Below are 25,302 nucleotides of genomic sequence, written 5' to 3'. Positions count from 1 at the left end.
GATACCGGTCGAACTGTTCTGCTTCTTCCTTATAAATGAGCTTTGAACATGAGAATTTAAGGAAAGTGTGGACAAGGCACCGCAAGAGTTGCACAGCAGATCCAATCGGAAGGACGCCCCTTTTTCACTGTTACAAGAGAGTATGTTTGGTTTCTTCAAACGAGTGCAAACTGAAAGTTATAACTAGAGGGCCCTCTGACTATCGACAGCTGCGCCAGTTTGTTTTAATGAAAACTCTTTCAATCCATTCACAGATGTTCAGAAAAATCCTCCTTTCTGTTGTTTGTCTTCCCCACTTTTTAACATCCCCTCGTGTCCTGTTTAGTGACTCTTTGTGTTGGTCAGGTTTGCATTTCCCTCCAGTCCCTTCGGTTACTCAGACAACGCGATTGCAAAATTATATAAATGTGTGGTCTTTAGTTATTTATAGTGCGCATGCTAACGCGGCATTAACGGGGTAGTTTGTTGGAGAAGGAAGTGGAGCCCAAATGTGTTTTTAAACATCCTGCAAAGCAGCTATTTAGGATGCTGCAAACAATCACTGCATTCTAAACTATTTTACTCTTGGTGTCCCCATCCTACTTGATATTATCGGGCACATGTCTGGCAGGATTAGAGAACAGTTCAGATTTAAACAAACTTCACATTTCCTCCATTTTCTGTCACACGACATCTCAACACTGGACAATTCTGCATAACATTCCGTGAAAATGTCCACTGGCGACATATTTTTAAACCCTGCTTTCTAGTACATTCGCGCATGGCAACCTAGGAACGGTTAAGTTACTGAAAGAATATGGACATTGGAAATAGACACTGTTTCGGGAATGGTTAAAGGTAGGAAATCAAAAGAAATTGTTCAAGTTGAAGATAGTTTTGATGGTTAAATGTTAAATGTTTGAAACTGAATTCCTGGTCTGTGACTGGGTGTCGACTCCCACCATCCGAGTCCTGCGCCTCCCGTGAGGCCAGAACACGCATCTTCGGAGATGAGCATGTTTCGGGGGAAAAGTTCAATTCAGAAAGGCACCAAAACTGCTGGAAAATAAGGTGAGTGCGGACTTCTCCCCACTCCGGCGTATGCAGCTGTTCAGGAGTGCAGAGCCACTTGACAAATAATGGCCGTGCTCCGCTGCACTTGCGCGTTTGTTGTGAACGCAAAGCAGGGTTACATTAGTGTTGAGTCACACCTCCATTTTGTCGTTCTCATGTTTCCTTTCCATGGAGCCCTGCAACTCCCAGTGAGACGGTTCTGACCGTGCCCGCTGCAGCTCTGTGTGCGTTCAAAGGGAGCGGCTCAGGCATTAGTGACCGATGTACTTTCAGCAGTCTAACAACTGATTAGAAAACACCTGTGATGCTAAATGCTCTGCATCTCTGAGATCAGAAAGGAAAGAGAGAGAGAACGGGATACTTATGACGCCAACTTTTGGCTCATTGAGACGAGGTTCATTAATGCGATGTCTCTAAACAGAACATTTCAGTAAAAGTACGACTACAAGTATGACCCCCGTGGATAAAGCGGTGTGGTGGAAGCTTTGTTTCCGTTCTGCCTATTAAAACCGCTTTTAAAGCAGCCACAGCAGCGGTGCTTTGTGCTCCAGTTGCTACCAGCGGATCCAGTGATTGGAAATACTGCCTTACTCTCACATAGAGAAAACTAAAGAACATTCAAAACAACTGGCTTTTTCAACGTCACTGTGTTTTTCTTTCCACGAACCTCCACGGGTCCCAAAATATCCGATGCTCATCCACTGATGCTCAGGTGTTATCCGAGGTTTCGAGTGAATTGCAATTCACTTGGCCACGACATATTCACGTTCATCTCATGTCGACATCCCCTCCAGCTGTGCAGGATGGTTCTGATCTGCTGTGAGTCAACGGAAGCGTTCAAAGAGAAATCCTTGCTACTTCTAGCCGAAATAGCTAAATACGTTTCCTAGTCCCTGTTCCACGAGCATCTGCAGACCTTATAACTGAAAACATCCCATGTTTGACTCTTGCTCCTCCAGTTTCTATGTTTTGGGGGGATTTTCTTTTTACCCGTGTTCTCAAATATTGATCGCCGTCTTAGACTACAACAATAACACGGTATAGGAATTCCTAAATTGAGTAAGGCCTTTGAGGTCAGAAGTTGAACGGATTGACTGGCTCTCATTCTCTGAAGTGTCAAATAAACATGGTACTTTCACATGAAGTCACAATATACACAGCTAAACCAACAGTAAACACGGGGGGGGGGGAAATGAGGGAGAGGTGTCAAGTTGTGGAGAGGAGAGAAGAGATGAGGCAGAGGAAGAGTAAAGAGTCGAAGAAGTGATGCCTGGAGGAGGGAAAGGCTCCTCTGCAGAGATGTGAAATAAGCCTGACCATGACCTTGTCTGAACTTGGGATACTTTCTAGACTGCATTCCCGAGCTGAACGTGTGTGTGCAAATGTGTGTGTGTTGGCTCAGAGTGGCTCCATTATTGATAGCTCTAACAAGGCTGGGTCAAAGGTCAGACAGTGGTGAGTGGAAAAGGATGGAGCAAGACTGTTAAAGGTCCTCCACACAACTACTGCCATCACACACACACACACACACACACACACACACATGCGCGCCCACACCCACACACAATGAATCTTCACTGATTGTTACCAGACCGTATTTGAAAAACATAAAGCGTGCATCTCTCCGTCACCGGGATGCATGGATTCTAGTTTACACAACATGCTCAGAGTCTAACTGAAGGTAATAATGAGCCTCTTAGGCAAACATGTTCACACTTTCAGGACCTCTGCGGCTGATCATCAGTGCACATTCTGAGTTATTTAAACAGAGTCAGAAATAATGAGTATTTCACTTCAAAATACATCAGCTTTGGGTAAATAGTATCCCTCTGCATGGCTTCAACAGCTACTCTAAGCCTTATATCTACTACAGAAACAGCAACATACTCCATAAAGAGAACCCATCACATTAGGAGTTCATATTTGCTACATATTTCAAAAGAAAAGATACTCAATATGTTCATTAATAAATTGTTAAAATAATTTAGAAATGTCTAGTGTGTGGGAAATAACATTCAGTGTTGATCATTATCACCACAGGTTCTATTAGGTCAACATGTGATATGTTATCCTAATTCCAACTGTGAAATCAGTTTAGATATTAACATTTTAATTTGTGGAATTCCACAAGAGTCTCAGCTTGAAGGAGCTACATCAAAATAATGTCTATGCTCATTTCTACTTGACTATCACCAAGAAGACCAAGTGGTGAGCAAGTGGGAACATCCTTTTTGCGACAGGAAGCAGCGGGGTTTATGGGAAATGAGGTCCTAATTTTGAGAGACGTTACACATATGACGTGTGCGAGAAAGAGGCTAGTTGTCTCAAAGACGGTTTTATTAGTTTACAATTCATGCATGACCAATAATTAGTATAGGAATACGTTTTCTAAGACTTTAATATTCAAAGTCACATGACCTAATTTTCTGTAGTTGCAACACAACAAGATTAATAACTAAACTGGCCCCATACCGCCAAAACCTGTGTTTTTGATACTTTGATAAATGTAACATGGCCGTGTTTTGACTGTTGGACTTGAGCGTGATGGAATTAAACAGCTAATAAATGTTCCACATCTATTACTCGCTACAGCAACACACAGTGAGGTCACACCAGTGAAGCGAGACCCTCCGAAATCATAGAGAACACATCGCCGAGGTCACCGGTTGTGTGTATAAAATAAATGAACATATTGGTGACACATCCAACGGAGTTCACTTGATGTAGATTTGGATTCTTTGATCAACTCATTCATCAACGTCTTTACAAAACCAATGGCCAAATATTTTAAAATCTATCTGGATCTGCTGGGACAGCGTTCCACATCTACATTTTCTACCCATCTAAAGTCGTTTGCTCCTGCGTAGCACATAGTAATGTCCATCTAAAGTCGTTTGCTCCTGCGTAGCACATAGTAATGTAATCTCTTTGATTGGATTCAACTCCCTAACCCACAATTATTTTTCCGGGAGCTCTTTGGCTTTCAAAACTCTCTTTCTGGGTGGCTCTCTAATAAACCCCTCCGCACCCACTATCTTTTCAAGATGTTAAAGAGGATAAAACCTCTGTGTGTTTCTGTAAGAAGAGGCAACAGTGCAGTGAAGACTTTTTTGGTGTGTTGTTCCAACAAAGCTGTTCCTTTTACAATTTCTCAGGGATTAGAGCTAAACTGTTTTTCTTTAAATGCAACCTACCGACGTTTACTTCTCAGCTCTTTAAATCCATGCAAACACTTAGCTGATGATTTCTGACAGTGACTTGGCCTTTGTTATGGACTGACTCATTGACAACGAGTCCCTCGCGTAATCTCTTCTCTCGCAGTTTCTCATTTAGTCAATCACAGACACAGATAAGAAGGGCAGCCCACCCAAAGTCAGGACTCCACAATTCCTTCTGCGGTCGGTTTGAGTTAACTGTAACCAGTGAAAATGCCTGTGCTCTGTTTACTAGCCTCTGCTGCTGCACTCCTCCATCCATCCCCACATTCCTCCTCTACAAATTGCATTTGTCATTTAGAAAGCTGATGGTTTACATTGGCATGCTTTGAACCTTGTGTGTGTGTGTGTGTAAAAACGGGCCTGTGTGCACTTACGCATCTGCATGAACGTGCATGACCTGCTAAGTACAGGCTGTGCTAGGTGGACATGGACAAAAAGGCTTTTCAGGACATAAGCAGTGAACCAAAAAAGACCGGCTTAGTGTGTGTAATGTCCTACCTGTTATCGTGATGTTGCTGTAGATGTTGGACATCTGCTCTTTCAGCAGGACGAGCTGCGTGGTGGCCGCTTTCTCCCTCTGCAGCTCCAGCATTATGTCGGGGTGGTTGGCCAGTTTGCAGCCCTTCTGCTCGTCCAATGCAATGTCACTGCGCACTATGTCTGCATAGAGTCGGCATAGATGGAAGAAATGAAGCCCAATCGGATATACTTTTGTCTTCAGGAATTTCAACAAACAATGTCAAAAAAACACTGGTTAGGATTATTTTTTTCTTTCTTTTTTTATTTGCAAGTACTTTTTGTTGGTACTTTTAAAAGGGAAACATTTTAATGGCAAAGACACAGTGTTGAAAAATACAAAAATTCATGTTATATGAAGCTATGTTACAAAACAACATCTATGGAGGCTACAACACATTGAGTTGGAACTAATGATGTCTACTTCACGGACCTTCAGATAAACCCCGAAGTCTTAGTTTCAGGTTTTGTTGAAACCGAAAGAGGTGTTAATTAAATGTTGTGGTGATGTCGGAGGTTGTGTTTTGAGGCTCTTTTAAAGGGGAATGCGAATTGTGAGCAGATAGGTGTTACTAATATTTTTTCAGCCCAATTAATTGTAAATATGAGAAGCACCTCTCGCGGAGAATGGGATGAATTTAGTGCCAGTGTTAGGTAAGCCCCCCCCCCCCTTACAAAGTGACTACTTGGAACTTTGAAAAGGGAACTTTAGGCTTTTAAAATTAGAAAACCGATGTAACATTTGGAGGAAACGGTTTTGCACTCAAATGTACTCGGTGCGTCCGACTGTTCATTTAAAGATGGAAAAAACAACACGAGCAGACGAGGAACAGAAGAATATAACTCGTCAACCAGAGAGAGAAACGTCGTGTCTAATTACCGTCCTCGTAGTTCTTCAGGTAGTAGTCGGGCCCCGGCCCTCTGAATTTGGCGAGGTTCTTCTGGTTGTTGAACTGCAGGAAGTCGGTTCGCTTTCCGCCGAAGCGCAAAAAGGCCGGAGACAGGCCGCGCGCGAGGGTCACGAGGCGCTTGGAGCTGCGGACACAGAGGAGCGAATGAACACGATGAACACGTCGCGGCGTCCTATTTACACGCAGTATTAACCAATTCCACCCGATTTAGCCATATTTAGTAGTATATAGTATATATAGTATAGAGTATTTTTATTTCCACAAAATATGTCCTGACAGAAATACAAATGTTGTGCTGTTCAAGCACTGCGGGACAAGCACACAACGTCAGCCATGCTGTTCTAGACATTAGCAGGCCCAAGAAGGAAAGGAAGAATTACAACAGCAAGTGCACACACACACACACACACACACATACAAATGGTTTCATGCACCACTATTTTGGATTCGACAAACTCTTCGAATGAACACCTGTGAAATACTGAATTTCCAATAATCTGTAACGAACTCGCCTAAATCCAAGCTTGTTTTTCTTATTTTTGTGCTTAATGCAAGTGAAATGTATCTCGAATTCTCTTTGATAACAAATAGGCTAGTATTTCATTGCTTTTATTATATATCGACAAACTGAACTCCATGACAAAAATGGGAAAGTTCACATCGAGTGCATATGACGTTATATGTTAAGAAAAACGTACATGAGGATCTTTTACTTTTATTGACAGCCTACGTGGCAGTCGGCTTAAAATAACACGACTTAAAATAACACAAGATTCCTAAAGTGAAAGCGACAGGCCTACAGACTGCAGTCCAGAGCGCGTGTTATCTCCGGCCAAACAACTCAGATTCACGTTTATGAGGGTGGAATGTATATAGTACCTTTATTATATTAATCATTAATGATGAACAGAAGAGCGCGTGAGAGAGAATGGTGCTCATGTCTGATGTCGTGGGACTGAAAAAAAAAAAAAACTTTGTTGTGTTTTTTTTGTAAAATGAAGGCGTGCTCTGCTCACGTTTTGAAGGTAAATGCTTTCCAAATTTTTAAAGTGAACTCGACGAACTGATGCAGTGTTTTGCTCTGTCGATCACTTTCTAGATCATGTATATCTCTGACAATGGTTCCGTTTCATTCATAAACTGAAATAAAGTATTAGAATAGTCACATTGTTATAAATAAAATGATGAAAATTCTCGATTCAAACGTCGCCCAACATTTGGATTGTTCATAGTAAATACAAACAGTGACTCTTAAAGGTAATTTTACAAGAATAATAAAACAACACAGGTGGACTTTTGGTCGTCTAAGAGAAAATAATTCAAATGTTATTGTTCTACACGTGTAAGGGACACACAATTTTGTCTAATTTAAATACACAATTCATACTGTCTGTAAACACGAGGCGCCCTATAACAGCAGACAAAAGACACCCTTTGAACCCTTCCCTCACTCTCAGCATCTCCTTATTAAATTATATAATAGTTTGGGACCATGCTAGTCGAGGAAAACCATTCAGTAACGTGGAACATTGGACCACAGTTCCCTGAGTGAGGAGGACACACGCAGGCTCACTCCATGTCAATTCAGACAACGTGGCTGCGTGCGTAATGATTAAAAGATGAAAATGAAAACTTTCTGGTACCTCAGAAAGTCCAGCCAGCCGTCTTTGATGATCGAAGGGTCTAGCTGCACAGAAAGGAAGTTGTCGTTGAGGACTCGGATCGGACTGCGGGTGTTGACATCCAGGAGAACCAGCGTCCTCTCCATAAAGCCCGACCGCTTCCGTCCGGGTACAGATATCTGATATGTAGAGGAGGAGGAAGAGGAGTAGGAGGAAGAGAGCACCGACTGCACCACCAAAGCGACTAAAGATGCCAGCCACAGGAAGGACCTTGGGAATACACACGGTGAGGATTTGGGCATCTTCTTGGTTTGGAGGACAGGAGGATGAGTGTGCGTAATAAGGCTTAACGGGGAAAAAAGGAGAAGAAGAACAACGTTGCTTCAGCCAAGTTCGATGGTGGCTCTTTACCTCGGCCTCATCGATCTGGATCTGTCTTCCTGTCTAGTTGTTTCACCCCCTCTGCCCCCCGCCCCTCTTAGCTTTTTGGGAGCTGCTCACAAGAGCGCACGCCCCGAGCCAGCCTTCCCAGTACGGAGAGCCAGAAGCTGGGAGGAGAGGAGGCTGCACCGCCCCTCAAAGGTTCTCTGAGGTATCGGTACAACACACTGAGAAGATGTGGATCGTCTTCTAAATACTGGTGATAAAGGAGTTTTTTTCTGATTAATTAACGTCAATACACAAATATGTATGTCATCATCATCATTTTTAAATCGTGGGTAAAATATTATTCAGTTCGAGAAAAGCATGATTGAGATTAAAATGCACTCGAATAAAAAAGAAATGAACATTACTCACCTAAATTGATAATTGATAATCAATTAAGATGAGTAATGTTTATTTCAATTTGATATATACATTTTGCTTTTTTTTGCAAAAAATTGATAATTGGCCGTAGCCCTTATGGGGCACTGTTATTTCAAAAACTGCATTGCAATTCACAAAGTGCAGACACACTGCATGTTCCAACAGAAAACCAACTACGCAATTAGAGAGAAAATAATACATTCTTCAAAATCAGAAAAAATACATTCTTGTCAACAATATATCTCATGTTCCTGCTGCTCTGCTTTAAACGACCGACTGCCCAGGATACGTCACGGCCCTTTGTTTTGCGTGTCACCCTCGGTGCAACAAACACACATCTGGATCAGTCATATAAAGAGTTTATAGGTGGGCTCCATGTGTAGAAACTGGAATCGTAAATTTGTTTTCAATGCTTTTTGGAAAGGGGTCAAACTGGATGTTGCCATCTCCAAATCTCATTGGTATAAAAAAAATCAAGTCAAACTTCAGCCTCCAGCACATTCAGAAACAAGTTGACAAATGAATACGCAAAGGACAACAATAATAAACAGAATAAATAAAAAAGATCGTAATGGGAATAGTTAAAGAATATATAAGTGAAGATTAAGTCAAAAGTGTCAAGCTAAATCAATCGCTATTGAGGGTAAAGTACAACTTTAATGGTTTTGGTGAATATAAACCTTTTCTTGGATCAGAAACGGCCTCCACAAACACTCGCCCGGCCTGGTTTGTGCAGTTCCAGGAGATCCGGAGCATCGGAAAGGTTGACCTCAGTGCTCTGTGAGGAGTACAAGACAGATCTGTGGCGCCATCCCGTTTAAAACCGCTAAACAAAAAGCACTGAAGTATTGAAATCAACCCTGAAATAGAGAGGACGCGACGCGGAGGGTGCACTGGTGATTTGTACGTACCGTTTTTCCCCAGCGAGAAGACGAGAAGAGGTCAGGATGATGGGTTCAGATGTGTTTAGATAACTGCTGTCTCAAAGCAAACTGCGTGAGCGCCGAGTAAATCCCATAATACTTTCTCTCGGCCTACATCGACTCACGTGCCAAAAAAACCCGCACAATTATTCGACGTGTCTGAAGTTTTACGCACCAAAGTTCTCAATAAAGAATTAAACCCATTAAAAAAGTGTTTTTAAAGACGCATCATTTTTTTTAAAAGTGCTTTGTTAATTCTTCAACTAAACGTGAAACGGAAAATGTTTGGGTCACTGAGAGCCAGATGCACCACTGTGGCACAAAGATGAAAGCCGGCATGAATACCTGAGACTCATCCAGTGTCATGTATCATTTATTTATAAGCAGATCCACATAGCTGATTGTGGTCATTTTGTTTACACATCGTTTTACATGTGGGTTCAATTAACCACGTTTTTTTTTTTTTACAGATTGATCCATGCAACGAGTAAGTGAATAACAAATCTGGCGTGTTTTTTAAACTAACAACAAAAAAATGAACATAACCGCAACGATACCTCAAAATAAATGTATAAAAACAGCATAATTACACGTGTTTGTGTGAGCATGGTGTGTTTGTATTTTTGGAGCATTTTTAAAGGAAAACAGATACGATCAGTCGTTATAAATGTAATATAATTCACGCAGGAGGTTCAGTGCAACAGTTTTAAATTAAATCCTGCCCTTTGGAGAATTGTTATTATACAATAACTGGACCCATGTAGGTTTGCCTAACAAAACATAAGAGTTGAATACATTTCATATTATTATGGAATTTGATCGGACTTTCAGTGTAACAATCGCTGCTTTCGAGGATCGATAAAAGTATTATCTCATAAATAGCGATCAAATGCCAGGGTATAGAATGTAGAGTTTTTATATAATAAACCTTTTTTAGCCACAGAGGTTCTGTAGAGCAATGTTAGTTATTTTCTTAGATTTTTGTTGTGAAGATAAGTTTAATAAAATTAAATCAACAAAACGTTTTATGCAAAATAAAGTTTTATTTTATTATCATTTCCGACATAATCCGACAGAAGATTGTGAGATGAATTTGATTTTACTCTTCTATGTTGTTGTGTACCAAGTTCTCCAAATGTTGTGGATGTGTGATGGAAAGCAGTGAGCCCGTGTGGAGCGTTACCTGGTAGGACGTAATTCATCAACATGTGACCAATAACTGATCAATGAGCAAGAACTAATAATAAAAAATAATATATTTTTTAAGGATCCGTTATCCTACTTTGTGTTCTTGATGTGCCGTCACGTGCGTCCGTGCACAGTATAAAGTTATTTGTGATTACAAATGCTGCAGGATGCAAATGTATATTTCTAAAACTGTGCCGAGAGACTTGAACAAGTATTCAATTTGTTATGGAAGGTGCATTGTGAAAAAATAAAGATACCTTTTGGTAAATAAATAAATTCAAACACTGAATCCTACAGGCATTAGGTCGACGTATTTTCAGAAACAGGTGATAATATCGCCATCTAGTGGACTCTGCAAAAACACATTTTGCTGTGTGATACTTGCTGCGCCAAATAATATTGTCCTCCCCAAAAAAGCACGAATATTTAGTTGATAAAAACTCGGCCAAAAAATAATCTCAACAGATTTTTGGTCCCTTTACATTTTTACATTTATATGTAATTTTCCTCATTATACTGGTGACATTAGCATGTGCTTTGAATCAATTCTAGCCTATTGAGGGGTTTCTAAAAGCCAGCGGCAAGTGTTCTTTGATCCCTTGTGGGTCACATTAATCATTCATCGCTCGGCATTTCGTGCCTCTATTTTTAGAAAGTGTCAAAAAGCGAATAAGGCAGGACTACGTCACGATGTGTCATGCATATTCGAGGACTCTAGAGCTCCTGTATTTTCTCTCTCTCTCTCTCCCCCGCTCTGTCCTTCGTACCATCCTCTTTTGCGTGGCCATGGCCACCCAGCTGCTTGCATCCATCCCATCCGCAGACCACGTGACCCGTTTCTCCCGTGCCCTTCAGTAGTGCATTCAGCATGATGGCTGCGGATGCTGCGGATGCTCTCTGCTGCATCCTGCATCCGCACCAGCTTTCTCTCCTCCTTCTCACCGCCACCCTCTCCTCTCTGCCGGCCCCGACAGCGGCGCTGCTTGGCGTCCGACCGGAAGACACCCTGAAGGGAGAGCTGTCCGTGCAGGATGGGGTTCTGAGGGCGACGGAGGGGACCCGCTTCGTACTGAGGGTTTACTACTCCGCATTCCCTGCTACGGAGCATCGCAACAGCCTGAACGTCAGCGGCAGACCGGACGCCGCTCCCGCCGCTCCGTGGATCGCGTTTATAGAGGAACCAGGTGGGGAGAGCGGGGAGAAGCGACTCCAGTCCGCGGCGAATCCCTGCCAAGAGGAGAATGCCCGGAGTTCGGACATCGAGCTGCTGGGCTCATTCAAATCTTCATCAAGTCACAACTCAGTGTTGGTGGAACTGCTTGCGAAAGACCTGCGCAGAGGCGAGTCGATCAAATACTACTCCATGTGCGCGTTTGATGGAGTGAAATGGGAGCATTTCAGCACCAAAGACTTTTGGTTGGCGGTGGCGGAGAGACCTCCGGGGGCAGATGTTTGGCTCCAGGCAGGTGTCTCCGTCCTCTTGTTGGGGCTGTCTGCGCTCTGCAGCGGTCTGAACATAAGCATGCTGGCCCTGGACCCCGTGGAGCTGCGGGTCCTGCAAAACAGTGGCACGGACAAGGAGCAGAAATACGCGCGGAAGATAGAGTCGGTGCGTAAACACGGAAACTACATCCTGTGCACCGTGGTGCTTGGCAACGTGCTTACAAATACCTGCTTTGTGGTGTGGATGTGTCAGATTTTAGGGATGACTGCTCTGTCGACAGCCTCTTGCACTTTGGGTATATTCTTCATCGGCGAGATTTTACCTCACTCACTGGCGTCCAGGCACAGTCTCGCGATCGCCTCCAAGACGCTGTGCGCGACCCGCCTGCTGATGCTGGTTTTTTTCCCCATCGCCTACCCAGTGTCAAAAATCCTGGACCTCCTGCTGCACCAAGAGATCAGCAGCTTCTACACCAGGGAGAAGTTGGTCGCCATGCTTCGCGTCACAGATCCGTACCACGACCTGGTCAAAGAGGAGCTCAACATCATCCAGGGAGCGCTGGAGCTGAGGACTAAGACCGTGGAAGACGTGCTGACCCCGCTGTCGGACTGCTACATGATCTCCTCGGACGCCACGCTGGATTTCTGCACCATGTCGGACGTGATGCAGAGCGGTTTCACCCGGATTCCAGTCTTCGAGAACGACAGGTCCAACATCGTGGACATACTGTTCGTCAAAGACTTGGCCTTCGTGGATCCAGACGATTGCACGCCCCTGAAAACAATTACTCAGTTTTACAAGCATCCCATGCACTGCGTGTTCAATGACACCAAGCTGGACGTGATGCTGGAGGAATTTAAGAGAGGTAACCTCCGCTTTAAATCCTTTCAGAGCTCAGGGCTTCAGAAGTACTCTGCAACGGTTGTGTCTTTAGTTTTTGCATGTCCAGAACTTATAACTTACGAGCAAGATGTCAGTGCTGAGGGTGGGAGGCGCCACATAGATATCTTGGAACAATCTCAAAGCTGCCCCCTGCTTCCTCGGAGTTAAATGTTTTTGAGGTGACCTTGCACCGGAAAAAAGTTTTCTGTGCAGAAGTCATCATTCCACCGGCTCACAGGGGGCCTGCCAGTTAAGCTCTTTGATCCCGGGAGCAGTGGGGGCCACATGTGAAATCTGATACAGTGTCACACAGTGAGCATGGTTCAGCCCCCCCCCCAAAAAAAGTTAGAGGCTACCAAAGATCAGAATGGGGTCACCTTGAAAAGGTTGTGAAAGGTTGTTTTTCCCATGACAACAACGCTGAGCTTTGTATGCCCCCTTCACCCCTGCTTGCTTCCCTTATAGGTGCAGCGGTTATCAGATCTGCACTTTAATGTCATGGCAACGAGGAATCTAGAGAGAGAGAGAGAGAGAGAGAGAGAGAGAGAACAGTAGCTGGAATGTCAGAAGTAATGAATATAATCTCTATCCCTCTCTGACTCACACATCTTTGGTCTGATAAGCGTCTTTGCTGATAAGCGCCTTCATGGCACTCACAAACGTGCAGTGATGGATAGTGTGTGTTCCACTACTCTAAAAGGTGTGCGTCGCTTCACCCCAGGGACCCATTCAGTCTGGAAGATAACATTGAACTTGATTCCGAGCGGAGCTCAAACTGCTCCCCTTGACCGTCACGCGGTAAAATGGAGACATATGAGAGGCTGCTGGAGTGGCTGTTATGTAAGGATTTCACTGACATTGGCTTATGTTGGAGGGGGGGGGGATTAGGATGTAAACCTGTTTCATTGACAGAGAGCTCAATCGTGGTCGGTCAGGCAGCGGTGGTTCTGATTAGAATGTGAGAGGCGACACTGTGGAGACCTTGGCAGGGATATAAATAATAATGCCACTCACAGGTCACCAGGGGCCTGTTTCAGAAAGGAGGTTAAGTGAAAACTCTGAGTATGTTAACCCTGAAATGAGGGAAACTCTGAGTTTTCTGTTTCAGAATGGGAGGTATGTTAAACCTGAGAAAGCAGAGTAAGTCAAGCCTGTTTCAGAAAGAGAGGTAACTTATACTCAGAGTCAGTTACCATGGCAACTTACTCTGTGAACCTAACCTGGTCGGGAGCAGGTTTTCTTCGGGGAACCCAGAGTTTATTTCGTCTCCTCCCCTTTTTTAAAGAGGAAGTGGTATTTAATCACCTCATTCATTCTTTCGGTATTCATTCATTGCGCACATTTCAGTCACGCAGAGCGCATCAAATCAAGTGAATGAAATGGCATGTCCTTTTATGGACGATCCTGTGGATGAAGAGGCTGCATTAATCCGTAGGGAGTTGCATTTACGTCGGGAGAGGATTTTGAGACCCAGAGTGGATTTTTTGTCATATCCATATTCATTTTTATTTGAGCGGTACCGTTTTTCTTTACAGTCAATAAGATACATCCATAATCTCATCCATCCTTACATCAGAAACATCAGCCATCGCGGCCGTGCTCTAACATCCGAGCAGATGCTTTGCGTTGCATTACGTTTCTTTGCAAATGGTAGTTTTCTGTATAACATTGGGGATGCAGAACATATCAGTAAGGCTACTGTTTGCAGAGTTGTAAGGAAAGTGTGCCTCGCTCTTAAGCGCTTTCTCCGAATTTTTGTGCTGTTTCCTGGGCACAAAGCCGTGAAAGCCATCAAAGAGGAGTTTCACAGGATTGCAGGTCAGTGATGTATAAATCGGTTTAAATGAGGCTAACCTGATAAATGACGTTCAGTTAAGAGCATATTGCTGCGACCCCTGGAAGTAAACTAATAATAGAATTCCTTTTAGGATTTCCGAATGTGGTTGGATGCATTGATGGCACACATATTCCCATCATTGCACCTTCCGAAAATGAAGCGGACTATGTCAACAGGAGGTCCATCCACAGTATTAATGTGCAGGATTGCACCTACATGAAAATTAAAATTAGGTTGAATAACACACTGTTCTTCCAGTTTCACTTCTGATATTATAACAGTTGGGCAAGTCACTTATATTACTAACTACAACTGGCTTCTTCAACAGTGTAATTAGATTAATGTAATAATGACTATCTCTAGAAAGTATTGGTCTACTTATTACTAATTACTTTCTAAATCCCATATCAACTTCAACCACTTGAACAATACAAGGAGAGACAAGAAACTGCACTTTTAATGCTTTCAAATAAACATTATACAATTGCATGAACTATTCTTGAAAAAATATATCTTTTAAATTTGATGTTAAATCCACTATTGTTTTATACAGAATTGCTTTATAGTTTATGCAGCATTAAATGCAATTACATCAGATTTTACTTTAAATTACGGAATTAAATTAGTTTTTAGATTACATAGAAATTAATTACACACAACACTGTATAACAGTAATTCAAATGTAAACTTACGCATTGACTCGAGCAGCTATTTTCTCCCAAGCTAACTCTCTGTCCTTCGCCGCTGCAGCCGTGTTGCTTTTTTTTAAAAATATATGTTCGTACTCTCCATATGCTTGCATAAGCACATCCAGTTCTGCTGGTGAAAAATATGAAGACCTCTTTTTGTCTGGCGCTGTTGCCATGGTGACTCGTAATATCTGCGCTCCATTGATAATGGCTTTTTATAGTTGTGGTGCACGCGCTTAACTCAGAGTAGGTCAACTCAGAGTTGATTGAACTAACTCATTTCAGCTGTTCTGTAACCGAAAACTCAGAGTTTCCCATCTCAGGGTAAGTCAACTCAGAGTTCAAGTTTTAACTCAGAGTTGGTTGAACCTCCTTATTGAAACAGGCCCCAGGTCTACGGCTTTATTTTGTTCAGGATTATGAGGGATATCTTTGGCCTGACACTAGTGATCCATTGGCCCCAGTTTGACCCTGTTTTGTGTTATTTATACGGTTAGGTGGAAAGTTCCCCTTCAGCGTGTGTGTGTGTGTGTCTGCACCTAATTGTTGGCCTGTGGTGACTTTGAAGCTTTGTTCACTCTGCGGGTCGTCGCCATCCAAACCCGCAGAGCAACCATGAAAAATTCAGCTCTGACCTTTTCCTTCCCCTCTCACCTCCTGTTTGCATGGATTAAAGGCTCCCGCTGCCCAGGAAGCCTGACTGGGAGCTGTGGGGACGTCTCACTGGGAGGGGGGGGGGGGGGGGGGGGTCGGTGTCGGAGAAAAGGACGTAAATGTCACCAGTTATGAAATAAGAGGACAGCAAACACACTGTTCAGTGGAAAATGGAGTCCTATACATTGATAGAGACGGCAATGCATGTCAAATGTAAAATCAGTAAAAGTAAAATATTTTTCCATGAAATGTGCTGTATTCGAGAAAATGTATTGTACCAACCTACAAAAGATACAAAGATACAAAAAAAGCCAGACTTATAGTTAACAGCCAACCAATTTAGAAGGCATCCCTTTCTAGTTTTTATAAGCTAATGTGTGCATAAGCTGTGTAAAACAAGGAGAGGCAGAAAAAGTAATAGAAACAATACATCATTTCCTTGTATAGTATTGTATATTGCTGTAAGAGAGAGACAAATGTCAAAATACACAATAATGCATGTTGTTATGAAACGTGATACATTACAATCATAAACAAAACATTCACTGAAGGAGCATGGGGAATTGGTGGAGCAGAAACATTTTCAAAAAGGACATCCATGTTAGATCCGGTTTTGCCCCAGGCGTGTGTGTGTGTGTGTGTGTGTGTGTGAGAGAGAGAGAGTCTGGTAAGTGTGTGTCGGTCTGCAGGAGTCTTATGTAACATTTGAGTGATGTAATGCAGTGGTCAGGCAAATCACCGACTGAAGGCAGATACGACCGTGTGACTCACCTGAGCCCTTCGGAGAAGCTAACCTGACCGTAGAGTTTCATGTTTGGAGATGTCTGCCTGTCAGTCGGTCAGATTTTCTTGTCGCAGTGCATTAAAGTATTTGTGCCATTTCATCCCCGGGCAGCGATCTCCCAAATATGCCCGTCTCATTTTAAACAATTCAACTATGGTCGTAGAGACGATTTATTGGATGTAGGATGAAATGAGAAGAAATGTACATTTAATACATAACAGGTTTATTTTTAAATCATCTGTAGCCTTTTCGGTGAGATGAACATCAGCAAAAACTATTTGTCACAATAAACAGTGTGTGCGTTTTTGAATGTGTTCTGGTGGCTGCAGTGATGTTCCACCGTGGTGGCGTCTTTAACTTCTTGTCACATTTGCTTTTTTTTTTTTTCGGAGACCCTGCTGGCGACTTGTGTCATCGTACCTTGCAGCCACGTCACGTTAAGCCTAGCGCTTACTGAGGGGGGAGTGCTGGGTGTGTGCTCATGGACGTGTATCTGTGCGAGGTGGCAGCAGCACGGGCAGTTTAGTCAGCAGATGAAGGCATCCACGGGCCGATTGCATAATCTCAGTGTTTACGTAAGGCCCCGAGTCTTCATCACTGTCAAAGGGTCACAATAATCCCCCCTTGGCCACCCTCTCCCCGTCTGAGTCACACACACACACACCCACACGGGCCGAATATGACATTTGAATAATGTCACATTCAAGCTCTGATTTAGTTCTCTCGTGTTTTTGCGGCCTTTCGGCTTCTGTTGGTGAAATAATGCAGACTTGCATCTCTGCACGGATCCAGTTGGAGTCTGTTGACTCTCAACCCATCTGCATTGGAAGTTTTTAGCATTAACTCGCATTGTGAAAACATTTAAACTCACCCTTTTCTTCTTTTTTTTGGGGTTGATGAACGCAGGCAAGTCCCACCTGGCTGTGGTGCAGCGGGTGAACAGCGAAGGGGAGGGAGACCCCTTCTATGAAGTGATGGGCATCGTCACGCTGGAGGACGTCATAGAGGAGATCATCAAGTCGGAGATCGTGGATGAGACGGACCTGTATAGTAAGTGTGAGGTTTTAATCAGCGCATTAGGACCCTGGTGCATTCAATGTGAATCAATTTCATTATATTTCCAGTTTCCACAGTGAATCGATTTTTTTCTCAGTTTGTCACAGCAGCTGCCTGAGTTTGTTCAGCTGTGTGGTGTCAGAACATCACTGAGAAATGCAGTATATGGAAATATTCATGGCTCTTGCAAATAGCACTTTAGCGTTATAGCGTATAGAATAATGAAATATAAAATCTCTTCTCCGGTTTTCTCATTAAACCTTTGAACCCAAGCTCCCTTCTCTGTTCTCATTGTTGATGCATAATTAAATCATGTAAATGAATGTTCCAGTCTCACAGATAATCACCGTAATCCGCTCATCTTTAATTAGTTGGGAAGGCTCTCGACACAAAAGGGAGTCAAATGTCAAACTCCCTTCATTTCATATTTAATCTGTTCCATGCTTTCACTTGGATTTTACTGCAGGGCTTGCACACAAGTGGGGTAACCTCCACAAACAAATCCCATAAGCCATGGACATTCAATTTTGAAGTTTGCAGTCATTGGTGCACTTGCGTTGCTGTTAAAATTATCAAATGTGCATCCTTACCCTATACGTGTGTACTGTATATGCAGCACAGGGGGGTAAATCCCCCCAGATTTTGCACTTTAGGTATTTACAGCACCAGCTGTTCTTGCTGCAGATGCAATGTATTTAATGGGATGTATGCTCCTCTTGTCTGCAGAGGATAAATCAATTTATCAATCGGACATGGATTATCCCAAGCCTTCTGCTGCTGCAGAAACATTTACTAATAGATATGTAGAAACTAATGAGGTCAGTGACACCTCAAAGTAGCTTTTACTTATTGTAGTGGTAACAAGAATAAGCTGTAGAACCGACTACAAACTAAGAATTATTGAAAGTACTATGCAATGAAGTAATAAAGCATATATGAAATTAGCGCTGGCTTTCCTTGGACCTTTAGTCTGTCCATCCCGGGAGAGGGATCCCTCCTCTGACGTTCTCCCTAAGGTTTCTTCCCTTTTTTCCCCATTGAAGGGTTTTTTCATATTTTGGGGAGTTTTTCCTGTGCCGATGTGAGGGTTTTCGGGACAGAGGATGTTGCATGTGTACAGACTGTAAAGCCCTCTGAGGCAAATTTGTAATTTGCGATTTTGGGCTATACAAAATAAAATGAATTGAATTGAATTGAATTAAAATCTCTTTGCCCGTAGCTGATAATCGGAACAAAAGACGCGTGTCCAACCACGAGAGGAAAATGCAGGATTTTTCTATCTTCAAACTGGCAGAGAATGAGTTGAAGGTGAAGATCTCGCCCCAGTTGCTGCTGGCAACGCACCGCTTCTTGGCAACAGGTAACACTGCATGCCGCGTATTTGTGGTTGCACACAGTTGATTGCAGAATAAAATCAGGACAAGGACATCAGTGTGTGTGTGTGTGTGTGTGTGTGTGTGTGCGTGTGCGTGTGCGTGTGCATTTCTCCTGCAGAAGTGGAGCCTTTTAGGCTGTGCCACCTGTCGGAGAAGATCTTGCTGCGTCTCATCAAACATCCCACTATTGTGCAGGACCTCAAGTTCAACCCCAAGAACAAACACGCTCCTCAACACTACCTCTTCCAGAGACACAAACCCGTGGACTACTTTGTCCTCGTTCTGCAGGTAAATCCCTCTTCTGCTACTTTTAAAACCAGAAAATAACACTACTGACAGAAGAGGCAGATTCGTTATGAAGCAATATCCTCTTCTGTGCTTGTAATTGTTTTGCTGCATATATATTGTGTGGTGAGCACCATTAGATGAGTAATCAATTAAGTGTCACACCAGTAGCATCTAGCTAATGTTTGTAAATGGCTGTTTCGTGGTTTGCAGGGCCGGGTGGAGGTAGAGATAGGAAAAGAGGCTCTCCGCTTTGAAAATGGAGCGTTTTCCTATTATGGCATACCAGCACTCATCTCGCCCTTGCCTATTGGTAAGTTGGTGAACACATGTGAAAACAATGTAACTCAGTTTCTTCCTTAAAATGATGACTAAATGGATTCTTTGCCCATAATAATTGTAAATGAATGCAGTGATGTTTTTACTGCAAAAATCGCACATCAAAAGCAGCTGCAGCCGTGGGAAGTAATTAAAAGAAGAGATTTCAGAGAATTTCCCAGTGGAAGGACATGACCTGCACAGGATTATATGAAATCCATCTAAGACCACAGAGCAAGCAGAAAGCATATCTCTCTCTCTCTCTCTCTCTCTCTCCAGGGTAAGCTAAAGCAAGCTGAATCCCTCATTAAATCCATTCATTACAGAATTCTCTCTTAAGGAGTTGGAGAACTGTTACATCTCAATTTTCTTTTTGATTTCTGTTACTGTTCAGAGCGCAGAGTAAAGGCCAACTGCCTCAATTTTCTTTGAAACGAGCTTGAAAGTGCTGTCTTGCTCTCTTATCGCTTGAATTAAAACTTTTTCAAAAGAAAATTTCTTCAGGTATGGCACCAACAGAATATACTGTATATTTGACAGGTATAGTACATTTTGTAAGGTGTGGGCATGTCAAGGAATTGTGAAAATGACAATGAATAAATTCAATTTCTTACTTTCTGATTGGTTTTGACCCAATGGTGATGCTGTATGTAGAAATACACTTTCCGCTTGTGTTCTATTAAGGTCCGAGGTACGGATCCCGGAGCAGTGGCCTCAACCAATCAGATTCCTTCCTGAGTGGCAGCGTGGGACAGCTCTCTACAGGAGGAGGGGTCTACTTACCAGACTACTCTGTCCGACAGCTCACAGACCTGCAGATCATTAAGGTTACACACACACAAACACTGTCTATGATCTCAAAGAAATGCATCATTTTCCTGCACAGCGAAGGGGCGAAAAATGGGAACACAAGCAAGAAAGTGCACTTTTATTTCCTCTGCTGCAGCGCTGGCGTTTTATATGTTGTAATCCCATTGATCTCCATGAACCCAGCCATCCTGTCTCCTTCGCCCGCCCGCCCCCACACACACCCCCTCTCCCCTTTAATCACCAAGCTCCATTTCAACCTTGAATATTTTAGCCTTAAATAACGTCCGTGCCCTCTCCATTCACCTCTTTTCCCCTTTCCACCCAATGAAGCCCACGTTTGCTCCCGGGCCAACGTGCACTATAAAGCTCTTGCCATGCATGCAGATCTTAAAAACTGCTCTCTGCATTCCAACAGATCACCAGGAACCACTACCAGAACGCCCTCCTGGCCAGCCGGATGGACAGCTCCCCTCAGACACCCGACCCGGTGGATCTCGATGCTAAAGGGAGGCACCCAGTCCCGGAGGTCCGCTCACACAGCATCGCTCTCCCCCTGACGCACACTCGCCTAGGGCTGGCACGCCTTGCACATCTCCATCCCCACGGTGGCCTTCGCAACACCTCCCAGCTCAATGAAAGAAACCGGATCGTCCGTAAGTGGCGCGGATGCCGTGAATACGTTGACTGTGCAAATTGTCTTTACGTTATAATGGCGAGTTGATTTAAGTGCTAAAATTACAGCACAGATAATGTAAGGTCTAAATGGTAAAATAATTCTAAAGGAAACATTTTGTAACATTTATCAGCCACCTTAATCCACATATAAATAGGGTTGGGCAATATGACAATGTATGTAGTCAAAGTAATGCCATTGATCCTTCAATCTCTCTTAAATACATCAATTCATTGTAACATTTCCCCAATCACTTAGTTTCTACAATAACAGCAACACTAAAGCCCTGATATGTAAAAGTTTAGCCATCTCCATGAGACTCAATGTGGATTCATTGATTCACTGGATAGATAGGCCTACTTTATTGTCAAGAGGGTAGCAGCAGGAAAGTCCGACATAAGTCAGAGACAAACCTGGCAGTGTGTGTGTGTGTGTGTGTGACTGGTGTTTAAATATTAAAGGAGTAAGTGCAGCAGACTGTGCAGGTGAGAGTAATTGGGCTGATGAGGTGGGTGTGGCTAATAGGTGCACTGCATGATCTGATTGGGTGAGTGACAGATGAAGGGGCGGTGCTGTGACGGGTTGGGGAGGTGGGCGGTGCTGTGACGGGTTGGGGAGGTGGGCGGGGCTGAGAGGTGAGTATGGAAGCTGAACTGGGTCGGGAGAAATCCATGATTAGATACAAGGGGGGAAACTGGCCAATCCTAATGAAGTGATTAAATAAGGTGAACAGGTTTAACAAGTTGAATCTATTCCCCATTAACACACATAGTGACTCACTTTCAAAACTGGTACAAACATGGCATCATCCAATGTGTACTGGTTTCAAGGTTCAGGGCGTATCACACATCCTATCTGTTTTATAATGTGTGCTGTCATTAAGAGAAATCCCCAGACAGATGGTTCTGCCGATTGTCGAGAAACGCTTGGCATCCAGCTATAAAAATATCGCCAGGTTTTATTTGTAATCACAAACAAGAGATTTCACCATCTACATCTCATCCACTGGTTGAAGCTCATGCTTAGAAGGTTGGAATTTAAACCTCAAAAATGTACTGGACCCTCAAACCCCCGTCGCCGTGGAAATAGAAAGTTCTTTACCTCCCTCTACAGGCACAGGTCCAAACCAGCAGCTGGAGTGTAGACGAGAGCAGTCGGTCGGAGGCTGATGATTTTCCTCCCTCTTTGCAGGAAGTAAATCCGACGGGCAGAGGAGTCCAAATGATACGGTGTTCTTCCGCATGGATGAGATTCCCTACATCCATGAGGATCCGCCAGAAAATTATGGGGAGAATGGTGAGTGAGTGTGTGAAGAAAAGACTCACTCCTTTTCGAGATTGTTTCTGTTTCTTCTTTTTTTCATTTAAAGAAGAAATAACATTTGTTCCAACAATAGTAACAGTTACTCCAAATGCTGTTTCACCTTTTCGGCTGTTTACAACATGTCACCGTATGGGTTATCTCCCTCCATCTGCCGTATCACCTGTCTAACTTTCTCTCTTAGACGTGCCCACCGACTCTCAACCCTCCACCTCTCCCTTCATCAGCTCCCCGTCCAGCTCGGAGGAGAACATCGGGATGAAACTGTTGCATAAATTGAGTGAGTAGGCCATTTGTCACAAACGCCGATGCAACAGCCCGCCCCCACACACACATACACACACACACACACACATCGTCACAGCTTCCCTCGCTGCAACCTTCTCCTTTCTCAGCCAAGCAGATTCGTCAGATGCAACCGTTTGCTCCAATAGGATCTTACTCATTTACTTTGATTTAGTAGCCCTTACTTCAGTCAACAGAAAATGAGAGGAAGATTAAAAAATGTCAGAAAGAAGATATCAAAATAAACTGATGCAGCTACCGGGGATGGCAGGTGTTTTAACAAGTGACGACCAGAATTTCTCCTCCGGTTCTAGGCAACAAGATGAGGAAAAAGTCTTGGGATGGAGAGAAGAGTTTGGAGGAAGGTTCAGAGCAACCACCGGTAACCAGCTAGCAAAGTGTCACTGAGGAGGAGGGATGAAGCTTCTTACTCCCTCATCACTGCCTGGTCCTCCTTATTAGGCGACCAACCCCTCGCTGACCCTCTCCATGCTGCGGCTGCGCTCCCACTAGAGACGGAGCCATCTCGTGTGATCTAGCCACCGGTAACACTCAGGTCCCCACTCTGTCCGTCCTCTGCCTGACCTCACACCCTTAAAGTGATCGGACGGCTACAAAAGAAAAACCCGCTTGGAGGAATCCAAACAACACATTGTTGGACTCATCCAGCCTTACACTGGACTGCATGGAGGTTTGGTTTTTCTTTAAAGCAGGGAAACGCTTACTTTATATGTAATGTTATATCATTTAAGCCACCTGGACTCGACCACATCTCTCAACACGGAACTTCTAGGTCATTTCTGTGCAAGATTTCAAATTTTACCAGACCGACGAATATAACAATTTTTTATTATTACTGTTTTATAATGAGGCAGTTCCCACATAAAGAAAATGTTATTTGCACAGGGAATTGTTCTAATGTTGCCATAAGTAGTGCTAACAGCACCAGACACACCGGCCATCGAGCAAAAAGCCACAAGACAAGAGCACAATTTTTACATGAAAAAGCCATACATTATTTCTCAGCCTAAATGGCTACTTATTATATGCTGTGACTAAACTCTCAGCAAGTTGAAAACACAATTTCTTAGCTGATTTTTATACAGAAGTGTCAGAATTACTGAAAGTAATTTGTAGATAGCAGTATAGCTAATCTTACATAACATTGCTGCCACATAAATGCATATATTCAGTAAATGTGTCCTTCCCACATGAATGCATTTGTCCTAAATGTGCTCCTATAAAACAAACACTCTCAATAATCTACTTTTTCTCTTGATGTTAGCACCTCTGAAAGAAAGCGTTGGCCTATTGTTTCTTTTCCTCCAGTAGAAGGCGATCCCATTCATTCCGTAAGCCAGCACATCAGCAACTTTCATAGGTAAAGTTCATTTACTAACAATGTGTACAAAAAGTAAGCTTGTGGTTTTGGGGACCCAGGAGGATCTTATGGGTGTTCTCTATAGAAAGAGTTGTTACTACTTGCATGTTTGTTTATGCTGCTTTTAGTGTAGAGATGAAGCCCTGTAGAAAGCCCTGTTTTTCCATATGCATGCTTTAGTAAAGACATGAAAGAGCAGGAAGATCTGCAGTAACTTCTCCTCTAAATGGCAGAAAGTGACTTACTGACATTTTATGTGAATTAAGATTTTAAAATGAATAAAATTTTTAACTGCTTCATTTGAGAAAAAGCAATAAGCAAAGCATCAAAGCAAGGCTGCAGTTTTCATGGTGGGGGCTACAGCATCTTGCTTATTGAAGAAAACAATAAAGCAATTGTTCTAGAAATGATCTACTATCCAAATAAGAAAAGTATTATTGGATGTGCAGGTCAGGTCGGTCTAAGTAAAAATCTTGGCAGGTACATTTCCCAACGGAACCAGAAGAGCAAGACATGAAAGAGGAAAGCAATATGACGCACGCCGACACTGCACCTACGTCAACACACACGCACAAACACACACACACACACACACAGTGACGTACCTCATTCTGCTTGGTAAGTCCATGTAAGTACAAAGGACTCTGTACTAAGCAATTCGCGTTGACCCCTCTATGTACACAGAACATGCAACGGGAAGTCTTTTGATGTGACGACAGACGCGAAACAACATCATTTGTGGGAATCATAAAGTCTCTGAGCTGAATGCTTTGAAAGGTTTTGCAGTTGGTTAACACATATTTATATTATATATATATATATATATATAGTATATATATTATATATATATATATATTTGCCTTTAAAAAAAGAAGGAAACTTACCATTTGTAATGTAAAATTGAGATTATATATATATATATGTATATTTTACCCAAAGATCAAAGAGACAGACCACCAAGTTCTACGTAAGGATTTTCCTAATTATTAATAAATCGACTGAACTAATTATATTACTCCTGTCAAATTTGTTTTTATTCTCTCACTGATGTTTGCAAAATTTTAACTATTATAAGCGGTGTACGCTGCATTTTGTTTTGCTCTGATCACTCATTCTAGATTCCCTGTACTCGTGAAGACGTTTTCAGCCTCATTATTAAATCAGTTCCAACATATGCAACACCCCCACAAACATGCTATTCATAGTTCTTTATTGGTGTAGATAATCATCACATTAGCTTCATGTGCAGCAGTGTGACGGGTTGACTGTT

General features: G+C 42.9%; 2 protein-coding genes across 2 annotated transcripts in view; one reads left to right on the top strand and one right to left on the bottom strand.

The window, feature by feature from the left end:
• hpse2 (heparanase 2) overlaps positions 1 to 7,780 on the bottom strand; it is a 42,803-nt gene extending 35,023 nt beyond the window's left edge. The window contains exons 1-3 of the mRNA XM_037464809.2: positions 7,342 to 7,780; positions 5,668 to 5,822; positions 4,770 to 4,931 (exon numbers count right to left, since the gene is read on the bottom strand). Coding sequence (XP_037320706.1) covers positions 4,770 to 4,931; positions 5,668 to 5,822; positions 7,342 to 7,622 — 598 coding nt within the window. The 5' untranslated portion in view covers positions 7,623 to 7,780. The remainder of the gene's footprint in view (positions 1 to 4,769; positions 4,932 to 5,667; positions 5,823 to 7,341) is intronic.
• Positions 7,781 to 10,862: 3,082 nt separating this feature from the next.
• Positions 10,863 to 24,855, top strand: LOC119214192 (metal transporter CNNM1). The gene is made up of 10 exons (XM_037465782.2): positions 10,863 to 12,547; positions 17,435 to 17,578; positions 18,804 to 18,944; positions 19,079 to 19,248; positions 19,459 to 19,558; positions 20,248 to 20,390; positions 20,789 to 21,026; positions 22,238 to 22,342; positions 22,551 to 22,646; positions 22,966 to 24,855. The coding sequence occupies exons 1-10, from the start codon at positions 11,107 to 11,109 to the stop codon at positions 23,043 to 23,045; spliced, it is 2,658 nt and encodes an 885-aa protein (XP_037321679.1). The 5' UTR covers positions 10,863 to 11,106; the 3' UTR covers positions 23,046 to 24,855.
• Positions 24,856 to 25,302: the final 447 nt, after the last annotated feature.

The sequence above is a fragment of the Pungitius pungitius genome, chromosome 13 (assembly GCF_949316345.1).
Source record: "Pungitius pungitius chromosome 13, fPunPun2.1, whole genome shotgun sequence".
Taxonomy (NCBI): domain Eukaryota; kingdom Metazoa; phylum Chordata; class Actinopteri; order Perciformes; family Gasterosteidae; genus Pungitius; species Pungitius pungitius.
Note: the sequence above shows the minus strand (reverse complement) of the source record. Positions and strands in the feature narration are given on the sequence as shown.